At 33.9% G+C, this 26,464-nt stretch overlaps 1 protein-coding gene across 2 annotated transcripts in view; it reads right to left on the bottom strand.

The window, feature by feature from the left end:
* The window catches only part of LOC149795692 (condensin complex subunit 2-like), a 66,553-nt gene that overhangs the window by 25,489 nt on the left and 14,600 nt on the right, over positions 1–26,464 (bottom strand). Inside the window, exons 4-13 of one of the 2 annotated variants that reach the window (XM_089965567.1) lie at positions 25,372–25,458; positions 22,404–22,530; positions 19,224–19,303; positions 16,538–16,609; positions 15,302–15,503; positions 11,526–11,614; positions 10,660–10,801; positions 6,992–7,100; positions 5,252–5,379; positions 1,374–1,606 (exon numbers count right to left, since the gene is read on the bottom strand). In XM_089965567.1, coding sequence (XP_089821693.1) covers positions 1,374–1,606; positions 5,252–5,379; positions 6,992–7,100; positions 10,660–10,801; positions 11,526–11,614; positions 15,302–15,503; positions 16,538–16,609; positions 19,224–19,303; positions 22,404–22,530; positions 25,372–25,458 — 1,269 coding nt within the window. The remainder of the gene's footprint in view (positions 1–1,373; positions 1,607–5,251; positions 5,380–6,991; positions 7,101–10,659; positions 10,802–11,525; positions 11,615–15,301; positions 15,504–16,537; positions 16,610–19,223; positions 19,304–22,403; positions 22,531–25,371; positions 25,459–26,464) is intronic. The other variant, XM_089965568.1, reaches the window with a different exon arrangement.

Here is a 26,464-nt window from a genome sequence, read left to right as displayed (position 1 = left end):
AAAATTTGTATGATTTTCACTGTCAGAAAATTGGTAACCATGAATGAAGCTGAATTCCTAGCACCATTCCTTTAATGATATATTATATCCAGAGAGGTTTTCATTTTCCCTTTTCTTCACTGCATTTAAATATTTTACTTCCCTTCAGAAGCTATCATTCTAATACAGCCAAATGCTGATCCATGCCAAGGGTGACTCATATAGGTTGGACTGTAGTTGAGCTTTGATTATGAAACTAGAGCTTTTTGTGAAGGGTGCATTAGAAAAGGCCAACACTCACTACAATTTGTTCCATAAGGCCTTAAACAGAGGAATTTCTGTTGGGAAACCAACATTAGGAAAAGATAAGCATTCTGGAGCTATGACTCCACTAAATGATAGAGAAATGAGGTTGATCAAAAGCCACAACTCTGTCGAACATGGCATAAAATGAGACACATAGGCTGATCCACGTAACACTGTATCAGGATGTTGAATAGTGCTTGAACTATTCGGATTACAAGCAACATTGCAAATAAAGGTATGAAGATAAGCAACAAGGGCAATAACTGTTCAGAATGGTATAGACAAGACAAATGGTCTAACAGAATGATGGAAAAGGTGATTATTAATAACCTACTATCTTGATGTGGAACTAATCAAGATATTTTAATTATAAATCCCTGTGACCCATGGTTAGTTAAAGTGTTTTTCCATAGGGGTTCACGAGCAGTTCAATCTCCCAACCCAGACAAGTCCCTGGTGATACAGTAAAACACTGTTTATCTGGACTCCATTGAACAAATGCCTCAATATCCAAATAACAATTTAACACATACGTAATGTATTCTTAAAGCTAATATATCCATATCGTAAATTTTCTGCATATAACACAGTATATAATAACAGCTCATGTCACAAATTAAGTTACAATGTCATGTAATTCAAAGATGTAACAATACATCTGAATGAATTTCTGGACATTTCACACATTAATCTTCAGTTTCGCCTGATATAATTATTTTTCAATATGTGACGTATTGAATCTTACATCTGTGCTCATTTAATAAGAAATTTATAACACTTGTATAATGATTTTAATATTGTGATTCTAATGTCTAGGAAAATAAATAACTGACCAGTTCTATAAATTGTATCTGAAATGAACTCCCATGTAAGATCCTTTTCTCCATCTACAAATAAGTTTATAGGAATAGACAACCCTTTTTAGTTCTTTGAATTGATTCATTTAACTAGACTTCTTCTTCTTTTTTTTTTCACAAGAAAAGGGTTGGGAACAAGTTTCCAGATTAAAGTTTTCACTGCACTTCAAATGATGATAAAACGTATATCAAAGATTATCTTAAAGGGAGATTATTCTCACTGCTATTTACCATTATCTTCTTCCTCAAGAAAAGTCTGAACAATTTATTGGCATCATAATGATGATCCTTTGGAAGAGTTGTCAGGTCTTTATTGTATTTGGACAATGTTCCTTTAGTTAGACATGTTGCCTTTGATATCTTGAACTGCTGCTCAAAATCTATCTCCACATCAAAGTTCATTCTGAAAGCAGCCTTTTTGGTCTTTGGTTTGTCTGTGGTATTCATACTCTTGAACTTAGAATCTAAAGAAATGAAGAGCAATATATGAGAAATTTCTAAATATTATGAAGTTAAATTTACTCTGAAATCCCCAAGAAAATATAATCTGAAAAACATTTGCTGAAGTTAAATTTACTCTGAAATCCCCAAGAAAATATAATCTGAAAACATTTGCTAAAGTTAAGTTTACTCTGAAATCCCCAAGAAAATATAATCTGAAAACATTTGCAGGGTCTTGATGCATTATTTGCATCACCACTTGGAAAAAATTGCAAGGTCTTGATAAACAAATGTTTCATATAACCTGGAGTCAAATTTACAAGACATTTTAAAAGCAACTGTGAACAGCAATATTTAAGAAATATATGGCAGCCAACAGTCATTATCAATTATGCAAAACAAAATAAAAATCTAAGCCTTTGACCATAAAATGTAGCAATAAAGCAAAAAAATTCAAATTCATCTGGCTGTGATTTTGAGTCAATGTCAAGAGATAAAAGTTAATCATAACTAATAATTTCAGTAAACTTAAATTTATTATAAAGCTATAATTATGACAATTACAATGGCTAGACAAACAATATTTAAATTAGTCTCACGTAACATATTAATAGAAATAATGTTTACAAATTCTACACTGATGGTAGAAATCTTAAGATACTGGACTACTCCTTTAGTGATTACATCTGTTATCTAAAATTGAAAATAAAACTAACCAAATTCTGATATTCAATTCAGTTAGATTCTGGGCTGACTAACTGTAATGTGAACTCTTTGTCAATCTGTATGGCAATAAATGAATATCAAACTTTCATGGTAAGTAGATAGTATTAGAAGATATCAACAGGACATGCAGCAAAACAAAACCAAAGAAAACAAGAAGAAAATCTATTGGTAAAAAATAATAAAAAATAAAAATAAAATAAAGTTCAGCCAAAAATAAAAAGGCCACATTAAGATAGAAGGATACTCACAAATACTCAGCTCTGGTTAAGTTTTAAGAAAACAAAACAATGTATACAACCATTTTCTACCTTTATAAAATTGCTGACATAACAAATTATCATCTGTTGAAAACTTAAAACACAGAATTATCACATGATTACTGTGTTATTTACACACACACCCATATCATTTCCATATTACACACACATAACACATCATGATGTAAGAAATGACATCATACCAGGCATAATGTCCTTGCTATCAAACTCAGTTCACTACACTGTATTGTGTGGTTTTGTTGAATGTTATGTAATTCACTGCACTATACTGTGTGGTTTTGTTAAATGTTATGTGATTCACTGCAAAATATTGTGTGGTTTTGTTGAATGTTATGTGACTGACTGCACTATATTGTGCGGTTTTGTTGAATGTTATGTGATTGACTGCACTATATTGTGTGGTTTTGTTGAATGTTATGTGATTGACTGCACTATATTGTGTGGTTTTGTTGAATGTTATGTGATTGACTGCACTATATTGTGTGGTTTTGTTGAATGTTATGTGACTGACTGCACTATATTGTGTGGTTTTGTTGAATGTTATGTGATTGACTGCACTATATTGTGTGGTTTTGTTGAATGTTATGTGACTGACTGCACTATATTGTGTGGTTTTGTTGAATGTTATGTGATTGACTGCACTATATTGTGTGGTTTTGTTGAATGTTATGTGATTGACTGCACTATATTGTGTGGTTTTGTTGAATGTTATGTGATTGACTGCACTATATTGTGTGGTTTTGTTGAATGTTATGTGACTGACTGCACTATATTGTGTGGTTTTGTTGAATGTTATGTGATTGCACTATATTGTGTGGTTTTGTCGAATGTTGTGATTGACTGCACTATATTGTGCAGTTTTGTTGAATGTTATGTGACTGACTGCACTATATTGTGCAGTTTTGTTGAATGTTGTGTGATTGACTGCACTATATTGTGTGGTTTTGTTGAATGTTATGTGATTGCACTATATTGTGCAGTTTTGTTGAATGTTATGTGATTGACTGCACTATATTGTGTGGGTTTGTTGAATGTTATGTGATTGACTGCACTATATTGTGTGGTTTTGTTGAATGTTATGTGATTGACTGCACTATATTGTGTGGTTTTGTTGAATGTTATGTAATTCACTGCACTATACTGTGTGGTTTTGTTGAATGTTATGTAATTCACTGCACTATACTGTGTGGTTTTGTTGAATGTTATGTAATTCACTGCACTATATTGTGTGGTTTTGTTGAATGTTATGTAATTCACTGCACTATATTGTGTGGTTTTGTTGAATGTTATGTAATTCACTGCACTATATTGTGTGGTTTTGTTGAATGTTATGTGATTGACTGCACTATATTGTGTGGTTTTGTTGAATGTTATGTGATTGACTGCACTATATTGTGTGGTTTTGTTGAATGTTATGTAATTCACTGCACTATACTGTGTGGTTTTGTTGAATGTTACGTAATTCACTGCACTATATTGTGTGGTTTTGTTGAATGTTATGTAATTCACTGCACTATATTGTGTGGTTTTGTTGAATGTTATGTGATTGACTGCACTATATTGTGTGGTTTTGTTGAATGTTATGTAATTCACTGCACTATATTGTGTGGTTTTGTTGAATGTTATGTAATTCACTGCACTATATTGTGTGGTTTTGTTGAATGTTATGTGATTAATTCATGTCATGTTTTGTCACGTGAAACTTAAACAAATTTGTTATGTGATAAATAAATTTATGTTGTTTTCTGTCATGTGATGAATTCATGTTGCTTTGTGTCACATGAGAAATTCATGTCATGTTTGTTATGCAATGAATTCAATATTAGATTACTTATAATTTTAAAATAAATATATGAAGTTCATTTAATAAATTCCATCTTTTCTCATCAAGACTTACAAAGTATAGAGATTATTTGATTCATTTTTTCAATATAAAGTGACTCATGTAACTGACTCTGCTGAAATCTAGAAAAAACTTTTAAAAAAAACATGCATTAGACATAGCTTTAATACCAAAGTCATACAGATCATGCAACTAATAAAACAATAAATAAAAAAATGGAATCTTTTTGTGGGGTGTTCAACTAAATTTAGTCTGTTTTCTTAAAAACTAATTTTATTATCAATATGTATGCCGAGAATTGAAAATTCTAGATTTAAAAACTGATTCAGTTTTGTTAAAATATCTACTCCTGTGCTAAAAAGCTTTAATGAATCAAAGTTTCACTTTTTTCTAATGTTTCAATGTAAAAACTCAGATGAAGATTTGCATGCTGATAATTTGTAAATCACAATAGGATAATTGCATCAAACACCTATTTGAAATCAAAGTAGTTGTTTGGGGCCTAGCAATGCAATACTAACCTAAAATTTCCAATTATAAATACAGAGAAAAGTATACACTCAAGTTGAACATTTTTTATGTAATGCAGACCTGGTTAAAATCCTTCAGAAACGGAATAAAACAATGATACTAAAACAGACAAAATTATATTTATACCCCCCCCTCCCATTTACATTTCTCTATTTACCAGATTGATTAATTAAAGTAAATGCATGTACATGACCTGTATGACTTTCACTATAGATTTTTCCCTATTCCTCCATTTCCTTAGGCTTCTCCTTTAATTGTTTTTAAGTTTCCAAATAGAATTCAGAAAATACCTCTTGATACAGGCCCAATTTTCCAGTGGGAGGGGCCTGCCCAGGCCCTGAGAAGTGCCTTGTTGAAGTAGGAGTAATCTGATGGGGTTGTAGCCAGGACCTGCATTAGAGAACCTGTTGTACTGTGCCTATGGGGAAAAAAAATGAGACTCTTTTACAGACTGCAGAGAATTTCAATTCATTCATATATCTCATGAGCAACTTCTTTTTAATGATGCAGGTAATATTGCTAGGAATCAGCCAAACTTGTTTTCTCCTTAAAATGTAACATTTAACATAAAACTACAAGTTAAACATTGAGTTATGGCTAATGCTATTGACCTTGTGTTATAATAGACCCTCCAGCATGGATTACAACACGCACACTGAAAAATGACAGGTTTCTGGTCCTAAGGTTTTACCATTTGTCACAAAGTTTTTTCAAATAAGTAGGATCTAAACATAATTAAAAATTCAGTGTCAATCAAAACCTTTAAGAAGAACAGAAGAATCATGTACATTATTAGCTTAATCTATAATTTAGTTGATTAAGTTTGTGGATACCCTTTGTCATAAAATTCAGATTCCTTATTTTTATTCCCATATACAATCCAGTGGTAGAATATTGTAATTCAGCTGTTGTGATGTAACTGATCTCTTAGTTTTTGACTATGATGTATACATATAGTCTATTCAGAAACATCAAGGTACTTAAAAAGTACTCATCAGATTGGAGAATTAGTGAATTACCACAAATTCTCTCCCTTTATCTTCAAATTGAAAGCATTCAGTTAGCCATCATGAAGAAAGCACAGTAATTCACTTTAAATTGTCAAAGTCATATCATTATTTGTTGTTACATATACTATGTGACAATGACTAAATTCATGGAATAGTGTTTATACTCATTAATCTGAGATTTTTTTCTGGGATGACTAGAAATGAGGTTTAGCCCCTTCATTGTGGGACATGATCAGACTAAGTGGATAGATAAAACTGCAACAAAAGGAAATTGCTGAATTTGGAATTCTGCACCATTGTAAAAAAAATTCTCACTCAAACAAAAATCCATTATCAACCTAACAAAAAACCAACCTTCTGAAATAAAAAATTTAATAATAGTTGATAAAGAGAAAGGAATATAACTGTGAACTTTCTGGCCATACTAAATCACTAAACTGTAAACAATACAAATATTGGAACAAAAGATAATCTGAAGAATATCATTTAACAGGGTAAAAAAATGAGTAAATTTTGAGTTTTCTAAATTAGGCCATCTGGGTACTATTAAAAATTAGGCCATCTGGGTACTATTAAAGAAGTGCATCTACTTTTTATAAATAAATTTTCATGACAATGCCTTCACTCTTTCTTTCTGAACCTAATACATGAACACACAGGACCTTTTCTAATAATACAAAAAAGATGCACACCCTTGTTAAGAAAAGTGATTTGTGGAAACCACATTTCTAAAAATAGTGCAAACAACTCAAGTTGGATCATGGTCTCTATTATATCAGAAGACAAATCAAATATTCATGTAAGGCCTGAACAATTTGTGAACAGCAAGACAGAGGTAAAATGTTGCTTTATTAATACAAATTAAAGTGCATGTAGAGAAATTTAACACACAAGCAACTATCAGGTTCTATAAAGAATATATGTATGCAAAAGTGTTAAAATAGAAAAGTAATTTAATGAAATAATTTAAAGATTTACTTCCCAAATTAAATACAACATTTTATATACAGTAACACTTACGTTAGATTTGACAATGCCGACTGTACCAACTGTGCTGCCTTTCCATCTCCTATATATTGAGACTCGCCTGCCATTGTCTCATCTTCTTGATTCATATGTGGAGCCTCTGCTGTTAGTAGTTTAAAAACATAAGTAACTATTTTAATTGGATAAGCAATTTGAATTTGCTGATAAACTAACTAAACAAATACAAGAAGCAAAGTAAGTTTTGAAATATTCATTTCTACACTACAGGGATACAAATAATAAAAATGCCAAGCCTCAACCGTTTTTCCTGGATGATTAACACATAATGAATAATCTGTTAAAAATTGCATTTTTGATATTTACTTTTTGTGTTAAAGACCACTGTTGTAAATAATAATGCTTTCTCCTGTAGCACTACAACACCTATATAGGAATATGTACTTGACCTATACCTGTGACACCAAATTATAAAACTGGATAAATGCAAATTGGTTTGACACAGAAAGGCAACAATATTAGTAGCCACACATACAAGGTTAACACTGATGTACATATTCAGATCAATAACCTAACTGCAGTGTTCTAACTAGCAAATTCGTTATCTGCCTACTGTGGCAGGGTCACAAAGGATGGAATCTGTGATCGTTGTGTTAGATCTGTATAGTTGCTGAAAGCTCGGACAATAAACAAGTTTCATGCACAGCTGTCTCAATGGGCATGTGAGAGAAGCGCACAAATGGAAGAAACAAACTATTAGTGACCTTGACCTTGAAGATAAAACCTCAGTGATACATGAGATGCCATCAAAATGCAAAGAAATGGTGCACCATGGTTCATTCATAGACCTCAAAAACTGCTTTTAAGATGCAAGGCAGAAACACAATAAAATATACCTAGACTTTTAAGATGCAAAACATCTTCCAAACAAAATACATAAGTACAAAGCTTCTTTTATTGATCTTAAACAGTGCTTAAGTTGTAGAAAAGAAGGGAAAATGTGACAAATGTAAATTAATGGCCTACAGCCTTGACCCATTCCCCCCCCCCTCCCAGTGTGTGGTATGCAACACATCTCCAAATTTAAAACTCTATCTTTGTATTTTGAATGTATTCCTACACCTATAAATAGGGGTGAAATCCACCATTCCAGCAGCGATGGCTCAGGTGAGTTCTAGTGAATGTGTAAAGGCTAAAAATAAACCTATCCATCCAAATTTTGACAGCTAAAAGTTCTGTTATAAGTCTATGCTCTTATAATAAGTAACAGAAAAGAGTGAAGACAAGCTTTGTAAAATTTAACAAATAATTTATTTACCTAGACTACAGAGTAAAAAAAAAAAAAAAGAAAAAGAAAAAGAAAAAGACGGTATTGCAAATTAAATCACAAATTGTAATCCAAGAATTAAAACACAAGTCCTATCAATGAAAAGTTTTAAGTGAATAAGAGTTCAAATCCAGATGAAATTAAAGCTGGAAGGTGATGATCTCTGTAATAGCGATGTACTGATGTGTCAACAGTCTCTTGTTGAATCACAGAAAATATTATTCCAGTTTTTGAATTCCATATAAATTCCAGTAAATATCTTTGTCCAAGAATTATCAAAGCACTTTTGTATTTCCAAGGAAAACAATCACTTGAATTCAATAATTTGAAGAAAATAAAATTCACCCCAAACTGGTTACAAAATAATACAACTTACCATGTCAGATGCTAAAGCATGACTAATTTAACTTTTATCAAAACATCAGTTATACACCTAACTAAGATGCAAAACAAATTTCCGAATGGGGGTCAAAAGTTCAATCTTTTAGAAAAAATAGAAGTTTGTTTATCAACTGACGCAAAAAATATTTCCAAATGGGGGTCAAAAGTTAAATCTTCTAAAAAAAATAAAAATTTGTTTATCAATTAACACAAGCTTGATGTCACGTAGTCCAGGTATGACCTTGATTCAATTTAATGATTCTCACTCTGAGAATGATAATAAAAAAAAAAAGTTGTTTACCAAAAGTGTCACTGATTTTGGAACAAGGTCAGCAACTAGATACAATGTTTCTATTATTAGTTGTTTACATCGAGAGAAATTTTTTAAATAAAAAAATCAATTCTGGACAATGTCAAATCCAATAAAGAATGTTACATTACAATAGCATGTAATGGAATAAAAACAATTTAAAACAAACAAACAATTAAATATACATAACAGTTCCTTGAATATAACAGCAGGTAGTCAATTTAATACCAACACACTAAATCATTAAAAGTGTATTAAGTTCATATAGTAATTAATAATACTGACCATTTGATACACTGCTGACAACTGGCAGAGAACAAAGTGATTTACTGTTCATTTTCCAATATAAACTGTCACTGTGACATACTATAAATAATAACGAATACTATAAATAATGATAATAATTCTTTAAAAGTTTTTCCATGTTTATTTCCCTCTTTACATCAGACAAAAGATTCAGCCTAGTGACTGTACTGACAACAGTGTTAGTGTGTCATCATCAGCACAGATGTTTGTTATCCATTGCTGTAGTCCAATCCAATGAAAAATCTGTACTCCAACTGACAAAACTGATTTTCCTGCTTAATTTCATTTTACTCAATTTTGCATTAATTACATTTTATCACTCTGAAATCACAAATTTCCATCAATATCAGTTTTTGTATCATTAGGATGCTGAAATAATATACACAACACAACAACAGCATTGCTATAAAATGAGCCAGAATCAACCCTTGTGACACACTATTGACATTTGCTTCCAAACTGTGTCTGACAAATTAATCATTTAAATCTTAAAAATGAATCAGTCTGGTGCCAAACTTGATTCGACTTACAAAATCCAGTACCACTTTGGAATGTCACATAAACCAATAAACAATTTTTCTGTGCAGGATTGGTTTTAGAATTATGCTTATTATTTGAATACATGATGCAAACCATGATTAACTAAACATTTAGGGAGATTTTCAGCTGCTACTTAACTCTGCTGCTATTTTTGTGATTTTAACATGCTCAGATTACCACACCTGTTATATTATTATGTTATTCCAAACATTTGCATATATGATTTGAATGCAAAAATTTTGTGTTAGAAAACATATAAACCTAAAAGGGATAGAACAAACTGTTGACTGTTCATTTTATTTTGTATAAATATAATCAAGAACTTTTGTGGCAAAAGCATTGATCTCTTGGGACTACAATACACCAGAGATATCTGGTAATGAAAAAGGTTCAATCTATCTTTCTATTCTATTTTATCTGGCCATGGCCACTTTTATATTAGAGTATTACATATATAATTACCGTCTTGGATGCAGGTGGTTGCAGATTCAAGCCCTAGCCGAGTCATACCAAAGAATTATAAAACTGGTACTTGCAGCTGCCTCACTTGGCACTCTGCATTAAGAGGTTTGTGTTATGGCTAGTTTAACTGGTGTCAGAATAATGTGACTAGGTGGGACTTGATGCTACAGGTCTGTGGCATGATGCCCCAATGCTAGACATCACTAAAAACTACCACACTCCAGACATTGTAGCAATTTGACTGAAATATTGTTAAAGCTACATTAAAAATCCAAATCACACTCACACACACATATACATTTTTTACATTAAAAAAAATGTCTCCTTTTGAAAGAACTTATGTGCTGTTGAGCACCAGAAGCATAGGTAAATACTCACCATCATTGTCTCCATCACTGCTAAAGCTGCCATCTCCCCCTCCAATCATGGTGAGGTTAGGTTCTGTGGTTTCTGGGATAGGCTCTGTCTCAGCATCCATGTCAAATACATGATCCTTAGAACCAGGGATGCACAACGAACTCTGGATGGATTGATGCCATGAAATATTTAATATTCTTACAAATTCAGGCCAGTTTCTGCTATAACATCTGTGTAATCTTTTATGTACAGCAAGTCTACAAACATCTATGATGTGCAAAATTTCACACATTATATGTAGTTGGAACAGGGTTCAGCCTGTCGACTGACAAATTTCACTTAATAAAGATACTGCTGTCAAGGCAAAAATGAAAAATTCAGCAATTCAGCAAACTATTTGTTCAAAAACATGAGACATAAAAGGATTTCTTCAGGATTCTCAGACTGGCTCAACTAGTTTGTCAAAATCAGTCAGTGAAATGTAATTTTTCACTGTACTCCATACATGTAGCCCAACATTCACTAGCTCATGTAGAAACTACCATGGTACAAATGACTAATCATTTCATTCATTAAGCTTATTCAGTTCATATGGAGTTCTTAATCTTAGCCCTGTTATTTTCGTTTGATGTGATGCAAGCTGCAATTATTCAAACGAATGTGGAATAGGCCTCACTTTAAATGCCAAAATAAATCTTTCAAGATTTTGTACTAAGAAAAAAGTAATTTAAAAAACAAACTATGCAGAATAAAACGAAAAGTGAATTGGATTATGTACAAGCAATATTCAATTGGTGAACAAATTCAGTTTCATGAAATCAAGTTCATGCTAGGCTAACATCTGCTTAGGAACTTGGCTGTAAATATTACTAACAGGTACTACTTACTGTATCACTTCCATCCCAATTTGTGAAAATAAAACTGGAAAAGGCTTCACAGACTTGAAGAGAATTTATATCCACTCCTTTGAACATACCTGAAAGTAAATAATCATATGTAGTATAATAAGCTAGTATTCAAATGAGATAGTTATCTACTTACATGCTGTATTTTTTAGTTCTGTGCGGCTTAACACCGTTTATCAGCACACTGCAGCCAGTATACTGGTGAAGAAGATCCACCAACTGATGAGAAGCTGTTGTCAGGCTTTCTAACATACACACATTGGTATAACTCATGGAGACATTGGTGATATGTGAGTGATCTGTAAAGGTGAGACCACATGGCCACCCAGGGCCCCTTGAAACAGATAAGAAGGCTCTCAAAAAATCATCAGTGTAAATGCAAAATTATGTTTATTGTAGTGCATAAAAATCCCATGAAAAGTTCTGATATCTTGATGATATGTCTCTGTTCCAAGTTTGACCCAAATGATACATGAATCACATTCATTATCAAACTTGTCTGAGACCTTGATGATATAAGCCCATATTTCAAGCTGATTAAATTCAGAACATAACTAATGGCCTTAAGAGTGGAATACGCTAAGGGCTGTTCCAGTAAAACATACCTGGGACTCATGGAAGGCACTTTTGATGTGGATTACTCACCCATAGGTACAATTTAAAATTTTCTTATCATTTTAATATGAACTCTATGAAATTAAAGTACCCAGGCATGTATTTGGAAAAAGCTGCCTTCACTGGGTACCATGTATGTTTACATTTAGCCAATCAGATGAAAACTCACCTCATTACTATGTGTGGATCTCACTCAATATATAACTTGTCTGAAATCTTGAATATATATGGCAATATTCCAAGCCAGCGATGTAAAATGAGCATGGACTTGAAGGTTTCCCAAACTTTTTCTCCAAATGTCTCCCAAGTCTTCACCCACTCAGGTAGTGGTAGGCAAAGATAAATACACTTATTAAGTTTCATGACTATATGTGTACTATAAACTGACTATAAAGAAAATCTTAACACAATTACAAAAAAGTTGCTGTTGTTGTTGTTGTTGTAGAGTTTAACGCCATTTTTCAGCACACGATAGGCTATACATGGCGGCCAGCATTAATGGTGGAGGAAGAACCCGGGAAAACCCCTGGAAAGAACCACCGACCCAAGAGAAGCTACTGGTAAGCTTTCTCACATACCCAGGTTGGCTGAATCCGAGACTCGAACCCACAGTCAGAGTTGAGATTGCAGTGATCCATAAAAGAGAGCGCTTTAGACCACTCAGCCACTCGGGGCCTCTTACAAAAAGATTTTGACCCATATAGTAACAATTAGTACTGTTGGTCTCCCTAACAATTTATGCACACACGAACTATCATAAATGATGATGCAAGGTTGTCTGAGACATAACGCTAAACAGACAAATTAAGTATGGACCAATGCTGACAATAATAGAACAAGAGTAATGTGAACAGCACATTAAATGCTCACACGGCTTAACAGTCTTCTATGTAGGCCAGGAGTGGGTAAAATATGGCCTGCAGGCCAGATCTGGCTTGTGACCCATTTTTTTCTAATTAATTTACATCATAGGGTGTAGCTTTAAAATCCCTTTTCTGGTATATGCCCTGAAGGAACTTGCCATGCCTAATGTAGGCATTAGTAGGGTATGTTTGACTCTAGAGACTGACCAATGAGTTTGATTTAACTCAATCTCTGATCATGGTATGCAGTCCTGAACTGAACTTAATGTGCTTAAACCATTATTTTCTTATTAGACTTACTATGACCATAACTTCTGACCCCATAAGCTATAATCTGTATTACCCTAAGTGCAAGCCATCCACAAAGTTAACCACATATTTTCGTAAAGATACATGGTTGATAACTGAAATTTGTGTGCAGAAATAATTTTTTCAACCAGTGATCCTGACCTTACACATGTAGACCCCAAAATTGATAGACTTCTTCCTTACCCAAGTGCAAGACATCCACAAAGTTTGGTCTCTGTATGTGATGTAGAACTAATGTTATAATGCACAAATCAATTTTCTTCTTTGCATGGCTCCTGCAGACTTAACAAAAACAAATTCCATGACTTTTCCAAAACTTTTTTCAGGGTCATTGCACAAAACTCAAGGACCACGTGTTATATTAAGTGAAACCATTTAACAATTGCAATTGTTCAAGACAAGTATTTTGAATTGGTGTTCCGCTCTCTATAAAATTAGGAGTTATCAAATTTTTTAACTTCACTGTCAGAAATGCCATGACTTTTCCAAAACTTTACAAGGTTTTGAGAAATTCTATGACTCTTCAAGGCCCCTTGAAATTTATTGGTTAGATTTTTTAAAAATTCCAGGACCTGCAGGAACCCTGTTTTTCAGTCAATGATCCTGACTTTTAATAGCACAGCAACACAAATAGGGATTTTAGTACTGAGGCAACTGGAGTAAAGTACCTTGTCCAAGGACACACTAGGGCAGCTGACCTAGACCAATCAAATTAGGATTTCAGATTGGCCAACACGAACAAGACCTTCTCAGTAAGGTGGTCAAATGTTTTCCGTATGTTAGACCAGTTTTCAGTAAGGTACAACAAAAAATAAAGTACTGCTATTGGAAAATATGCATTTAAAAAGTTCAGAAGCGTGATTTGAGACTGAAGCAGTGATAGTAAATATTATGTTCAACTAAAAGTTTGGAAGTACACTTAAACCTTAATTACATCCAGTACAGTTTCACAAATTGTAGTTCTAAAAAATATAGAGCTCAAAGTCTTTTTGTTATCTCTCATCTTGACATAATTCTTGGTATTTTTTTAAAAATTTCATGTGGCAATGGCAATCATCTCACTGGCCATGAGACATTCAAATCAACACATGTCCAATCAATGTAATTGTTGCCTTTCCTGCCCCCCCCCTCCAGAATATTACTTTTTATCCTTCTGTACTGATTATTAAAACAATTTAAGAGGCTTATTGTCCTTTCCATCTTGAGCTTGCTGGATGATACTTTTAGAAACAGCTTGATCATATACATGTTTTGCAAGAAAAAATATGTTAAGTATGAAGTGCATGAGGTACTCCTGTAATCAGTCTGGTTTCTTGACCATCTCCACTGAATCATATATGAAACTTGGATCCAAATCAAACAGAGACAAGCAAGTATCAAGATTTTACGGCAACAACAATATTTCCGTAGTTTTGTTTGTATTCCTTAAGTCCATATTTTAAGGGTCATTTCTGTAAGACTTATGGTCAAAGAAAGTGTTGACAGGTCTGGGATTTGAACCTGCACCATTTTGGTCACAAGTCCAGCATGCAAACCACTGAGTCACCATGGCTCATGTTTCCATTAGTCACATGTCATGCAGGAGCATGCAGTGGGCCTATTCTACATCCTCAAGATCACAATGGGATGCAGTAATCTTGATTTTTAACCCTCAAATCAATATGCTTCTTTCTTACCCCAAGTGCAAGCAACCCATAAAGATTTGCAACTATTGGCGGAGAACTTAAGCTATTGTGCAGAAACCATATTTCTTGTTTCAGTCAGTGACCTTGACCTTTGCATTGCAAAAGCAAGAGTTATTTCTTGTCCCAAGTGTAAGCAACTTCAAGGTTTGGTAACTCTAGTTAGTGGACAGCTTGAGTTACTTTTTGGAAACAAAATTAAAAGCTGATGGACAGACATCACATTATGAGAGACATTTCTAAAAGACAACGAAAACCACTCAGATCAACATTAACTTTTGGTCTGTACCTTGAATGGATGAGAGATCAACCATTTTTCTAATTTGCTGTGACTGCTGTGACAAAGTGTTGGTATCTGCATGTGACACAATGGTTGTGGAATCCAAAACCAGTTCCTGACTGTCATCAAAACACCGCAAATTGTTCATCAATAACCCACTGGTGCCGCCTTCATCAAATGCTGCTGACATTAACTGAAATGTGGGATCCACCTAATGGAAACAAAAAGAAAACTGAGCATGTGACAATAAGGAAAAGACTGATCCTTAATTTTATCACATGCTTTCCTGAAATCATGAAAAACTATAGCCCCATCTCATATCTTCAGGAACCTCTGGTAGCTCAAGTGGTTAGAGTGTCCACCTCGGATGCGGGCGGCAACAGGTTCAAAACTGGGCCGAGTGATACCTAAGACTTACAAAAATGGTACTAGCAGCTGCCTCACTTCACGTTCAGTATTAAGAGGTTAGTGTTAGGACTGCTAGGCCTGGTGTCAGATGTGACTAAGTGGGATATGATGCCACATGTCTGCGGCTTGATGCCCCAGTGCTAGACATCACTATAAACTGCCACACAGCAGACATTGTAGCAATATCACTGAGTCTTTTTAAAGCTACGTTAAAAATCCAAATCACACACACACACACACACACACCTTCAGTCACGACCACATGCAATGTGAACTGCAAAATAAGAGGTGTCCAAAAAATTATGATGTAAAATCAAAAACAAAAGGCTCGATTCGAGTGAATTTAGAGAATAAAATCATTTTAAAACATCATAAACTTTTTTGCTGTATTTGAAAAAATACAAAATGGATAAAAAGTCTCAGCCATAGACTTTCACGGAAGAGAAGTTTTCAGAATTTATTTGAAAAAATATTCCATATGGATTACACAACAGATTAACATAAAATAAATATTTCATATACTCCATAAGCCTTTGTTATGTACTAAAATATCGTTAATTGATTTTGACAAATCCAATGAACTACAATGAAAAATTACACAATGCATGTGTGTAGAGAGAGAAACTGTTTCATTTTTTTCCAGTCATATTTAATATAACTGAACTGGAACAATGAATAAACCTTTTTAACATGAACTGTCAGATTTTTCAGAAAACTCATTTTTTCGTGAACCTGTCAGAAGTAATCTTTTATTGCACAAACAGAAATCTAAAATTTGTATAGCTATTGAAAATCTGGTTTCAGGTATGGATGATGTTTTAATAGGAGATAACTTACCTCAATTGCAAGATCTAATTTGTTCACATTTATGTTCTTTAGGTTGGTCTCGACCGTCTTGCTTTTTCTTATCTGTGGAAAGGAAATGTTGAATAATCCCATATAAGAATGGTACCAAAGATACCTAGATGTTGATTTGTTTGAAAATAATCTACACATCACCTACAATTACATCTTAGATCAAAGGGATCCATGACAAATAGGAAGGATGAATGATACTATTCAAATTATATAACAATGTGTGGTGTGAATAAACTTTTAATTGTGTAAAACCTGTGGGAAAACAATTTACACCTGGGATGGAACAAAATTTCTTCTTGCTTGGAGAAAAAAAAATTGTTGGGATTAAAATCAGAAGCATTATTGAACCTTATTATATTACATAAGGAATTTCTAAAAATAAAAAAGGCAGAAATAAACAGATGCCCTTTTTGGCATGTTGATATTAATACTGGATCATCAAACACAGGTTTGTAACTTATAGCTTTGTCTTCAATATTTACATTTCACTGTGCAAAGGCACAGTTAAATTACTGTTGTGCAAGTTTTTATGTAATATTACAAGCACAGATAGAAGACTTTTTAGAAGGGGAAAGAGAGGGATCCTTTGCTCAATAATGGCATTTTCAATAATGATGTGCTAGTTCCACCATTCTTTCTACACATTTTATATATAATTTCATTTGTATCTAAAAAATTAAAACACATTCTATCTGATACAACAGGAGAAAAAGAAAGTAAATAATAGAGTCTCATAAATAAAGTTTCATTCAGTCTCTTTAGGAAATCGTATCACAAGGTACTGAGGGAAAACTAAGAAGCAGGAGGGGGATGATATGGTCAATGGTGATGACTTTAACCTGTTTCACATAATATCAGGTTTCCTCCCCTTTCCCTCTCAACTGACATATGTGTATATCTTTTCAAATCCACATTATGTACCAAAAATACTAGCATTCCAAGTTTGAGAAGAAACTTTTTAATAACTGTATAGACTTAGATCTGCAATTTCATACTTCACTACCAGTTCTGGGTCTATGCAGTTTGTTAGGAGTAATTAGCAGAATAAAGACTGCATTATGTGGCAGCAGATCAAGGTCTATGTTGTTTGCAGATTGGACTCGACTTATAAGCGAGCATATTTGGAAAGGTGTTGAGTTCATTTTTGCAGTATTACATACTTACTGCACCGCTCCGGTGGCCTAGTGGTTAGAGCATCCGCCTTGGAAGCAGGAGGTCATGGGTTCGAACCCCGGCTGAGTCATACCAAAGACTTGCAAAGTGGTACTAACAGCTGCCTTGCTAGTTGCTCAGCATTAAGAGGTTAGTGTTAGGACTGGTCGGCCTAGTGTCAGGATAATGTGACTAGGTGGGACATCATGCTACATGTCTGCTGCATGATAGACCCAGTGCTAGACATCACTATAAACTGCCATACTGCAGACATCGTAACGATATGACTGATTTTTTTAAAAGCTACATTAAAAATCCTAATCACACACACACACACACATACTTATTGAGATCACATCAGTTGTCAAGAACCAAAAACTGCCCTTTCAATTTGCAGCAGGTCAGAACTTTCAAAGGTCATGAGCAGTTTTCACTGACTTTATACTTTTTTCACAGGACTGCTGTTTTAAATTTTCAAATTATATAAGCATAAATCACAACCAGTCCATTTACATCCAATCTGTTCAAGAGTTCAAAGCACTCAAATCAAGAGGTAAAGTCATACTGACAAATCATAAGCTGTGCAGTAAGAGTTTTTTTATATAAAGAAAAGCAGACATCTTTAACATTGCCACTATGGCTGCTATTACCATTGTTGCACACAGAGCATTGGCTTACAGGATTCCTTACACTTTTTTGTCCCATGTCCCCATAATCTTAACCCTGTGCATCCTAGTGGGTGTGCTTTTTTGTCAGAAAAAGGATTGAAAAATATGCCTACAACTTTTCGTTTGTGGATATCCACCCATGTCTCAATTGGTGCAAGCAATGTCCAACGTCACAAAAGGAAATAAAACTGCGAGATGATAACAAATATCTATTCTAAAACAATGTATCTGGCAATGAAAACATTCATTTGTGATAGTCAGGTGAATTGCAGTGTAAAAGTGTTTGAAGGTGAGGAAGATTTTATTTATTTTGAGGGTGACAAATGTGACTAAATATATGCCAATACACAATTTGTCCTTTAATGATTGATTCGTTAGTTTGAAAAGAAAAGCAATTCAGAAAACATAGGTATTTATTATAATAAATGCTGGTGGATAATAAATGTATACTAAAGGTAAATGAGAGAGCAAGATCCAGACTGGAGCTCATTTCAGATTAACCAGATAATGTCTTCATGAGTTACTTGACTATATGATAAAACTTTTATTGCAATAATGTAAGTGTTCAAGTATAATATGATAGTACAGAGCAAACCACTAAGTGAAGATGACAAAACTGTTTCAGCAACCAAGATTACCTCATTTTTATAGCACTATTAGTGCATTATGTATGAATGGTGCATAGGGTTACAGTGTCCCCTGCCCTTGGGAACCTAATGTTCATTACTGTAAAAGTGTAATCGATCTGCATACATAAGAAAAATAATAATACAGCCAGCATAATTTGTGTTGTTACCTATACAAATAGATGATATAATCTAGGGAAATGACAAAGTGTAACAAACTTTTCTCTTTTTCTTCTGACTCCCTTCATCTTCTTGTTCTGTCTGTCCATCTTCCTTCTGTTCTTCGTCTCCTCCGGGCTCTGAGAATATCAAATATAAATAAAATCTATTCTTATATGCAGTCAAACCTGTCCTAATGGTCACCCTTACTTAGCAGTCATCTGTTCACAATGGCTATTCTAATTTCTCCCTATCAAGTATCCTATATATATATATTTCCTGTATGTAACAGTCATCTGCCTTCTGCAGACAGCAGCCAAATATTTACTAACCAAACAATGGATCATAGCTGTCTTAAGCATTCACTTCTCAGCCGTTTGTTCATAAGGAAGAGATTGTTTAGATAAAGGAATATCATATGAATCAATGCGCAAACATTTTCTTATCTCAGTTTACTTATCATACTCCAGCCTCAATGATAGTGTAACTCAAACGTGTCACTATGTCCAAAGCACCAGTTTTTTTTCATTAACATACAAGGTTGAAGCAGTTTGCTAGATGGTGAGAAAATTGGTTGTGTTATCACATCAAAAAATTAAATAACCATTTGTATCAGTGTGACAGGTATAGTGAGATATCTTCATCTATTTAACAATGAACTGAAATGGTCTCTGTCTACTTCCATCAAGGTCAGGGGTCATTCAATATTCAAAACATGTCTGTAAAGGCAGGTGAAGTTGCAGTTCACAGGTGACATTTATAGGATCAATTAAAGCAAGCAGGATACAGTAGTTTTGTGTGGAACATAAATTTAGCAGAGAACATGGAAACATAATTTATGATTTTGTTGTAGAGTGCATATAAAACAACCCTGATAATATTATCACATGATAATAATAATAATAATAATAATAATAACAATAACAACAGCAATAATAACAACAACAACAATAATAATAATACTAATCGGTCAATTGTATTTGTTCAAAAACCATCTTTAAAAGTTGAACCTGTGTACAGAGGTCCCTCTGTGTAATGATCAGTTTTGCCTTTTCCCATAATTCACTGCTGGTGACTGGTCTGACTACTATTTTTTCACATCAAGTGATCACTACAGTAGAATTCACCTTAACAAACCACTCCTACTGCAAACAAGAAGTGGTTTTCAAGGCCGGTGGTCTCTAATTACAGGTTAGAACATTAAATAAGTGATATATATCAGTGCATTGAGAATGCGGTCTCTTGAAATGGACTTTTAGAGCAGTGAAATTACATTATAGGTTTAAAGTGTATAATATTCCATTTTAAATTTCATATTTGTGATTTAAAATTTTTTGTGTTAAATCGGGTAATGAGTTGAAAAATGCATATTAAAGGCAGCAAAACTAAACTTCAAAGTTATTTTACATTACAAGGTTCCTCCCATAAAATTCGGAAACTAGGGATATGCATGAAGCAATATTTAAATTTTTTCAACATGCAAATCTCTGTACAAGGGAATGAGCATGTGTGTGTGTTGTTCTGATATAAATCATGCTGTCAAAATATTCATTACAAGCTCCATTCTTAAAGTTTGAAAGAATTATTTTATCATTCCTGAGAAGCAACTCTTCAAAAGATAAATAAGATTACGATATGAATCAGTCAGTTATTAAACTGTTAAGGAAACTCACTGGTCATTGGTATATGGACCAGCTATAAGGTAATCCACTGGTCATTAGAATACAGACCAGTCATAAAGTAAGTCACTGGTCATTTGTATATGGACCAGTAATAAGGTAAGTTGCTGGTCATTAGTGCATGGATCACTTATAAGGTAAGTCACTGGTCATTAGTGCATGGATCAGTTAAAAGGTAAATCATACTAGAAAAATGTAACTGAAAATTCTACTATTATTACTTTTTTAAGTTTATTTTTTACATTCTTTTGATTGATCCATACCCTTTTCTCTTATTAGCTTCACAGTGTACAGTTTCAAACAAAATCACATGCTATCTCTCATACATATATAGTCAAACCTGTCCTAACGGTCAGCTGTGTTCAGCTGTCACCTGGTCACAAAGGATAATTCTACCCCCATTTCCTAAATAAATACCCTGTATTTAATGGTCACCTGCCTATGGCAGTCAGCAGCCAGTTGTTTCCTAATCAAACTATGGTTTCACCCTGCCTTAAGTGGTCTGAGGAGATTATCAAATGTGACCACTCCAAGTATTCAAATTCAACACTTCTTTCGTTTCATGAGCAAGGTATAATGTAGATAAAGGCACATCACATGAATTGATGTTTAAATGTTTCATCTCTCAATTGTACTTACCCAACTCCAGTCCCACTCAAAGGTGTCAAAACGCTGGCTTTGAAAGCAAGGTGGTTTTTATTCTATATTATCTGCTGGATGGTGGGAATAGTAGTATTACTGCAGCAGAAATGAAAGTCATCTTTTGTGCCAGTGTGACAGGTAGACCTATTTATCTTCATCTATTTACTTCTGAATTAAAGCTATCACTAAAGAAAAAAATATGTTCTTCCTTGATAAGAGATACAAGTTACATCCCTAATCATTAAAGTCAGGGGTCATTCAATATACAAAACTTGTTGTCCATGGGTCGCAATAAATAAACATATACAACTCATTTGGATTTTTTGTTGTACACAGCTGGCTTCTTGCATAAGTCAACTTATTTTTGATCTTGGTGAGTAGAACAACCGACTAATCCAGATAGTTTTTTCTTTTAGGATGGATTGAAGTGAGTAGGATATAGTAATCTTGTGTGGAACATAAACTTTGGAGAGAACAACACATACCTGTAATAATTTTGTCTTGTGATAATAATAATAAGAAGAAGAAGAAGAAGAAGAAGAAGAAGAAAAATTTGATCCAAAACAAAAATTAAAAGGTGGATCTGTGTAGTGGTTACCTGTGTGCAGTGGCTAACTTTGGCTTTTCCCATGAATGACCGCTTTTGACAAGTTTAACTGTATTTGTATATAAATACACAAACATGTACATGACAAGCAATGTCAGATCTAAACTATTTCTAATCAAAGATCTGGATAAACTCTCCATTAAGAGATTATTACCACAAGGTTTGTCAAGAAAGTTAAGTAAGCTACTTTTTTTTCTCTGTAGTTGAGAAAACACTACTGGGTATATGACATAATGGGAAGGTGAAGGTCACTAAGTGAAAAATCATTTTGTTGTTAGTTAACAAATCTTACAATCTGAAAATGTCACCAACCATCACTCTCTTTAGGTTTGTCTGAACCCCTCCCAAGTCCGCTCAACACTTTGAATGTTTCAGCATGAATGGCATCCACTCTCCCGGCATAAATCTTGGCACTGGCATCTAATGTAGAGCTAGCAACCTGCAGTGAAAAAACAAGAATCAAACATTAGACTGATAAACTGAAGAAAGTGAAGAACAAATCTAATGAAACTAAGTCCATCCATCTGATTCTTGCATATTAATATTAATCAATGCTGACTTCCACCAAAATTCTCTAATTTATAAAACTGAGTCTCTTCCATAGTAATAATTATTTCTAGGAGGGATGTTTTGTCTTGCATTCTGCATTGTGATAGGAATAATTGCTTCTTGGAGAGATGTTGTCTTGCACTCTGCATTGCTATAGTAAAATTACTTCTTGGAGAGGTGTTACCTTGCATTCTGCATTGCTATAGTAAAATTACTTCTTGGAGGCGTGTTTTGCCTTGCATTCTGCAATGCTGTACACAAAAAAATGTGAACTGAAACAGTTAAATGAATGTTACTGCCTTTCTCAAAGGCTTTTAGTTCAATTTTTTGAATAAATATGTTTCTTTGTAAACACTTGCCTCATCAAAACACAAGTTCTTCCACTACTTCACAAATCCAAAGATCTTAACCAAGTCTTTTGACTTATTCAAGTATTAAAATATTGTCTACTAACTGAAATAGAGCTCAGATGTGAGTGGTAACCCCTTGGATAGAGGGACTGGTGTGAAATCCTGTCATTCAGCAGTATGACTAAGTTGAAGTACATGCTTATCCGAGAATACAACTATGAGGAGTGTTTCCGAAGGAGTGCCTATATTAGGATTGGGAAAATGTCATTGAAGAAACATGGTTTACACCAAAAACTAGTTCTTTATATCCAGATACAAAACCTGATCATAATACATTAAAAGAGTAAGATGTCGAGGGAGTTACATTGCTTTAGCCTAAAGCTGACCCTGTCTCCAGTTGTATAATGTATGATAAGCAGATTAGAAACTTATCTGAGATATGGACAAAATCACAGATTGATGAAGATGTATTATTTAGAGAAACATTTGTTACTTCTGAAAATCTAGCAGAATAGAAACCAATATTGTTTCAAAGTTGATGATGGAACTGGCAAGGTAGCTGCTGATAAAGGCCCCACTAAGTCAAACTGAGTCTTTAGCGATGAAAGGTCTCTCAGAAGACGGAGAGTGTTGAATAAGACCTCCAATCCAGAGCTTGAACAATGTCAAGAAACAGTTCCACTTAAATGCATGACTTCTCAAACCTAATGAGTCAATGTGAAAAATTGTGTGGTCTTGTGATGATTTCCTGCAGGATGAGCTTGTAAATGTAAATAAAGAAATGACTCAGAACAAAACAGCCTGAGTGGAAATATCATTCATTCTTTGTGTGGTAAGAACAAATGAGATATCCATCATCTAATCAGCTCTGTGGAAATATCATCCATTCTTTGTGTGGTAAGAGATCTCCCTCCTCTGAGATCAGCTCAGTGGAAATATCATCCCATTTTATTGTGTGGTCAGAACAGATGAGATATCTATCCAATCAGCTCAGTGGAAATATCATCTCCTATTTTATTATGTGGTCAGAACAGATGAGATATCTATCCAATCAGCTCAGTGGAAATATCATCTCCCATTTTATTATGTGGTCAGAACAGCTATCCAATCAGCTCTGTGGCAATATCATCCCTTCTTTGTATGGTAAGAACAAATGAGATCTCCCTCATCTGCTCAATTTAGTGCATTTCAGTACCACATTAATGCAAGAAAGTTTGGATCAATGAATAAGGCACAAATTCACTGATTCTGCCAACTAAAGCTAGGGCAACTAGATAGCCGGTTTTATATGACAACTGATTCAGCAAGGCCGATGGTGACTTGTTCAAACACATCAAACACAAGGGTGGTTCCATTTCAGACAAAGGGCTAAATCCTGAACTTGAGACAAATTGAAACTGACGTCTGCTTATGTCCTCCCTTCTATGGTAGCAAAAAAATGTCAAATGTTGTGGAAAGGTAGCCCTTGATTGTGTTCTGGGCTAACTTCTTGCAAAGTCAAAGGAGGGAGTGCTGCCAATTTACAGACCAATAATTTAAGTGGTAGACCTTGTTGCATGAGCAATTCTGTATAAAACTCGTTCACAAAAATGTTTCTTTTTGTGGAATGATTGATGAATCTATCAAGAAAATTCAGCATTTCTGCCTTGTGACTGAAAGCTTATATGTGCAGTTGTTTCAGTAGGTGTGGGGATGGTAGCATTTTCCATGGAATCTCTGCCATTGGGATCAGGAGGTTTTTTATCCAAGATTTCTCCAGGCTAAGCAGAAACAAAAAGGATTGGTCTATGCTTACATTCCTGTGCCTTATAAATGACCAGGAAAATCAGAGCAGTTGTGTAAAGACATATGGAGGGGTTCTGGGTGTTTCAGGCTTTCTAATTTTTGAAACACCATAATACTGTTTACTGCACAATGAAACTGACAAAAAAATTGAGATACATAATATTTGTCTACAATCAGGTCTGAGTAAAACTCAGTAAAATAGATTGAACAAAACTTCTCTGGTTATGAGGAAATTTTCTGGATTGCTCAAACTTGATTAAGAGTACAAAATAAAGCATATTTGGGAGGCAGCCTCTTTTTGAACAAGGATGCTGATTAGGCACAAGTAGAAGTGGTACCTGATGAAAAACATGATTTGGTACCAAGTCCTCTATTCACCCTCATATAATTTTTGTCTCTGGAAGAAAACTGTTTTAACCCTTTTAGCTCCAAAACAAGCCAAAATACATGTTTGTAATTTACTAATTATGAGGGCTAAATTTGCAAAGTAGTGGAAGGACCCAGTAACATGATTGGGTAACCTATTTGAAGAAAAAAATAATAACATGTGATATAAGTAAAGATTAATTTGAAGAAAATTTTAAATCCTCTCTTACCTGAAAATTTTCTAGCTCCTTCTTCTTTAGGAGTTCTGACATGTAGTCAATCAGATGGAGACCAAAGGCATTTTTGGAGTTGATTTTCTGAAGAGAACAAATTATAAAATCAAGTTGAAACTTATTATCCTCACCAATAACTTATAGGCTGCTGGATGTTGTACAATACACTGCTGTTTAGTGATACATTGAATGGTGCTGCAGCAAATTTGATATGTGTGGTCATGCAATTTGTTGTACAAATTATCAATAATTTCCTTGTAACCAGAAGGACTGAGAAATTAACTAGTCCTGCTGAATCTTCACTAGTTGTTTCCACATAGCAAAGTCAGACATATATCCATAGCAACAATACTTTTACTTCTTAAATAACCGGATTATTCATAATTCAGAAGTACAAATCTTGCTTTAGAAAACCACCTATGTTCCTTGAAAATATTCACTATAAGTTCACAACAAAGAAAATTACTGATTCTTCATAACTAAAAATAATTTTAAAAAGGTGACTCAATAACAAAAAAACAAGAGAAAAAGACAAAGACCTCTCTGATATTGGTCATTATGCATTACTCAACAAATCATTTAATGCAGTACCACCATGTGCTACAGTGAAAGCAGAAGATATCGCATTACATGAGTACATGCATTGCGTGGCATTACATACCCAAGTAATGTCAAAATATCTAAAATGTGGCAGGTCGCTTGAAACTTGAGACTCATAGTCTTTGAAATAAAACTTTACCTTCTAAATCTAACAAAGTCAGTCAGATTTAAACTGTCATTTTGAAATACAATTTGTAAATTCCTCATTTGTTCTTTCTAAAGGAGCAACTGAATCTCATCAGGGATTTACATGATAAGCTTGGAGAAAACTTGTACATCATCCAATTATTCAAACTTTATGAATGATAGCATAAATAAATGCTGACTGTTGACAACTGAAACTTTACTGCCCATTGGTGTATTAAAATTTTTAAAAAAAATGTCCATCTGGAAATTCACTTCCCTGGGCTTAGTGGACCTTTTGTCTTTTGAATAAATAGACAAACACTTATATTTGGCATAAGAAATATATTAACAAATGAAAGAGGGG

This window comes from Sinohyriopsis cumingii, chromosome 7 (genome assembly GCF_028554795.1).
Source record: "Sinohyriopsis cumingii isolate HCF-2022 chromosome 7, ASM2855479v2, whole genome shotgun sequence".
NCBI lineage: Eukaryota > Metazoa > Mollusca > Bivalvia > Unionida > Unionidae > Sinohyriopsis > Sinohyriopsis cumingii.
Note: the sequence above shows the minus strand (reverse complement) of the source record. Positions and strands in the feature narration are given on the sequence as shown.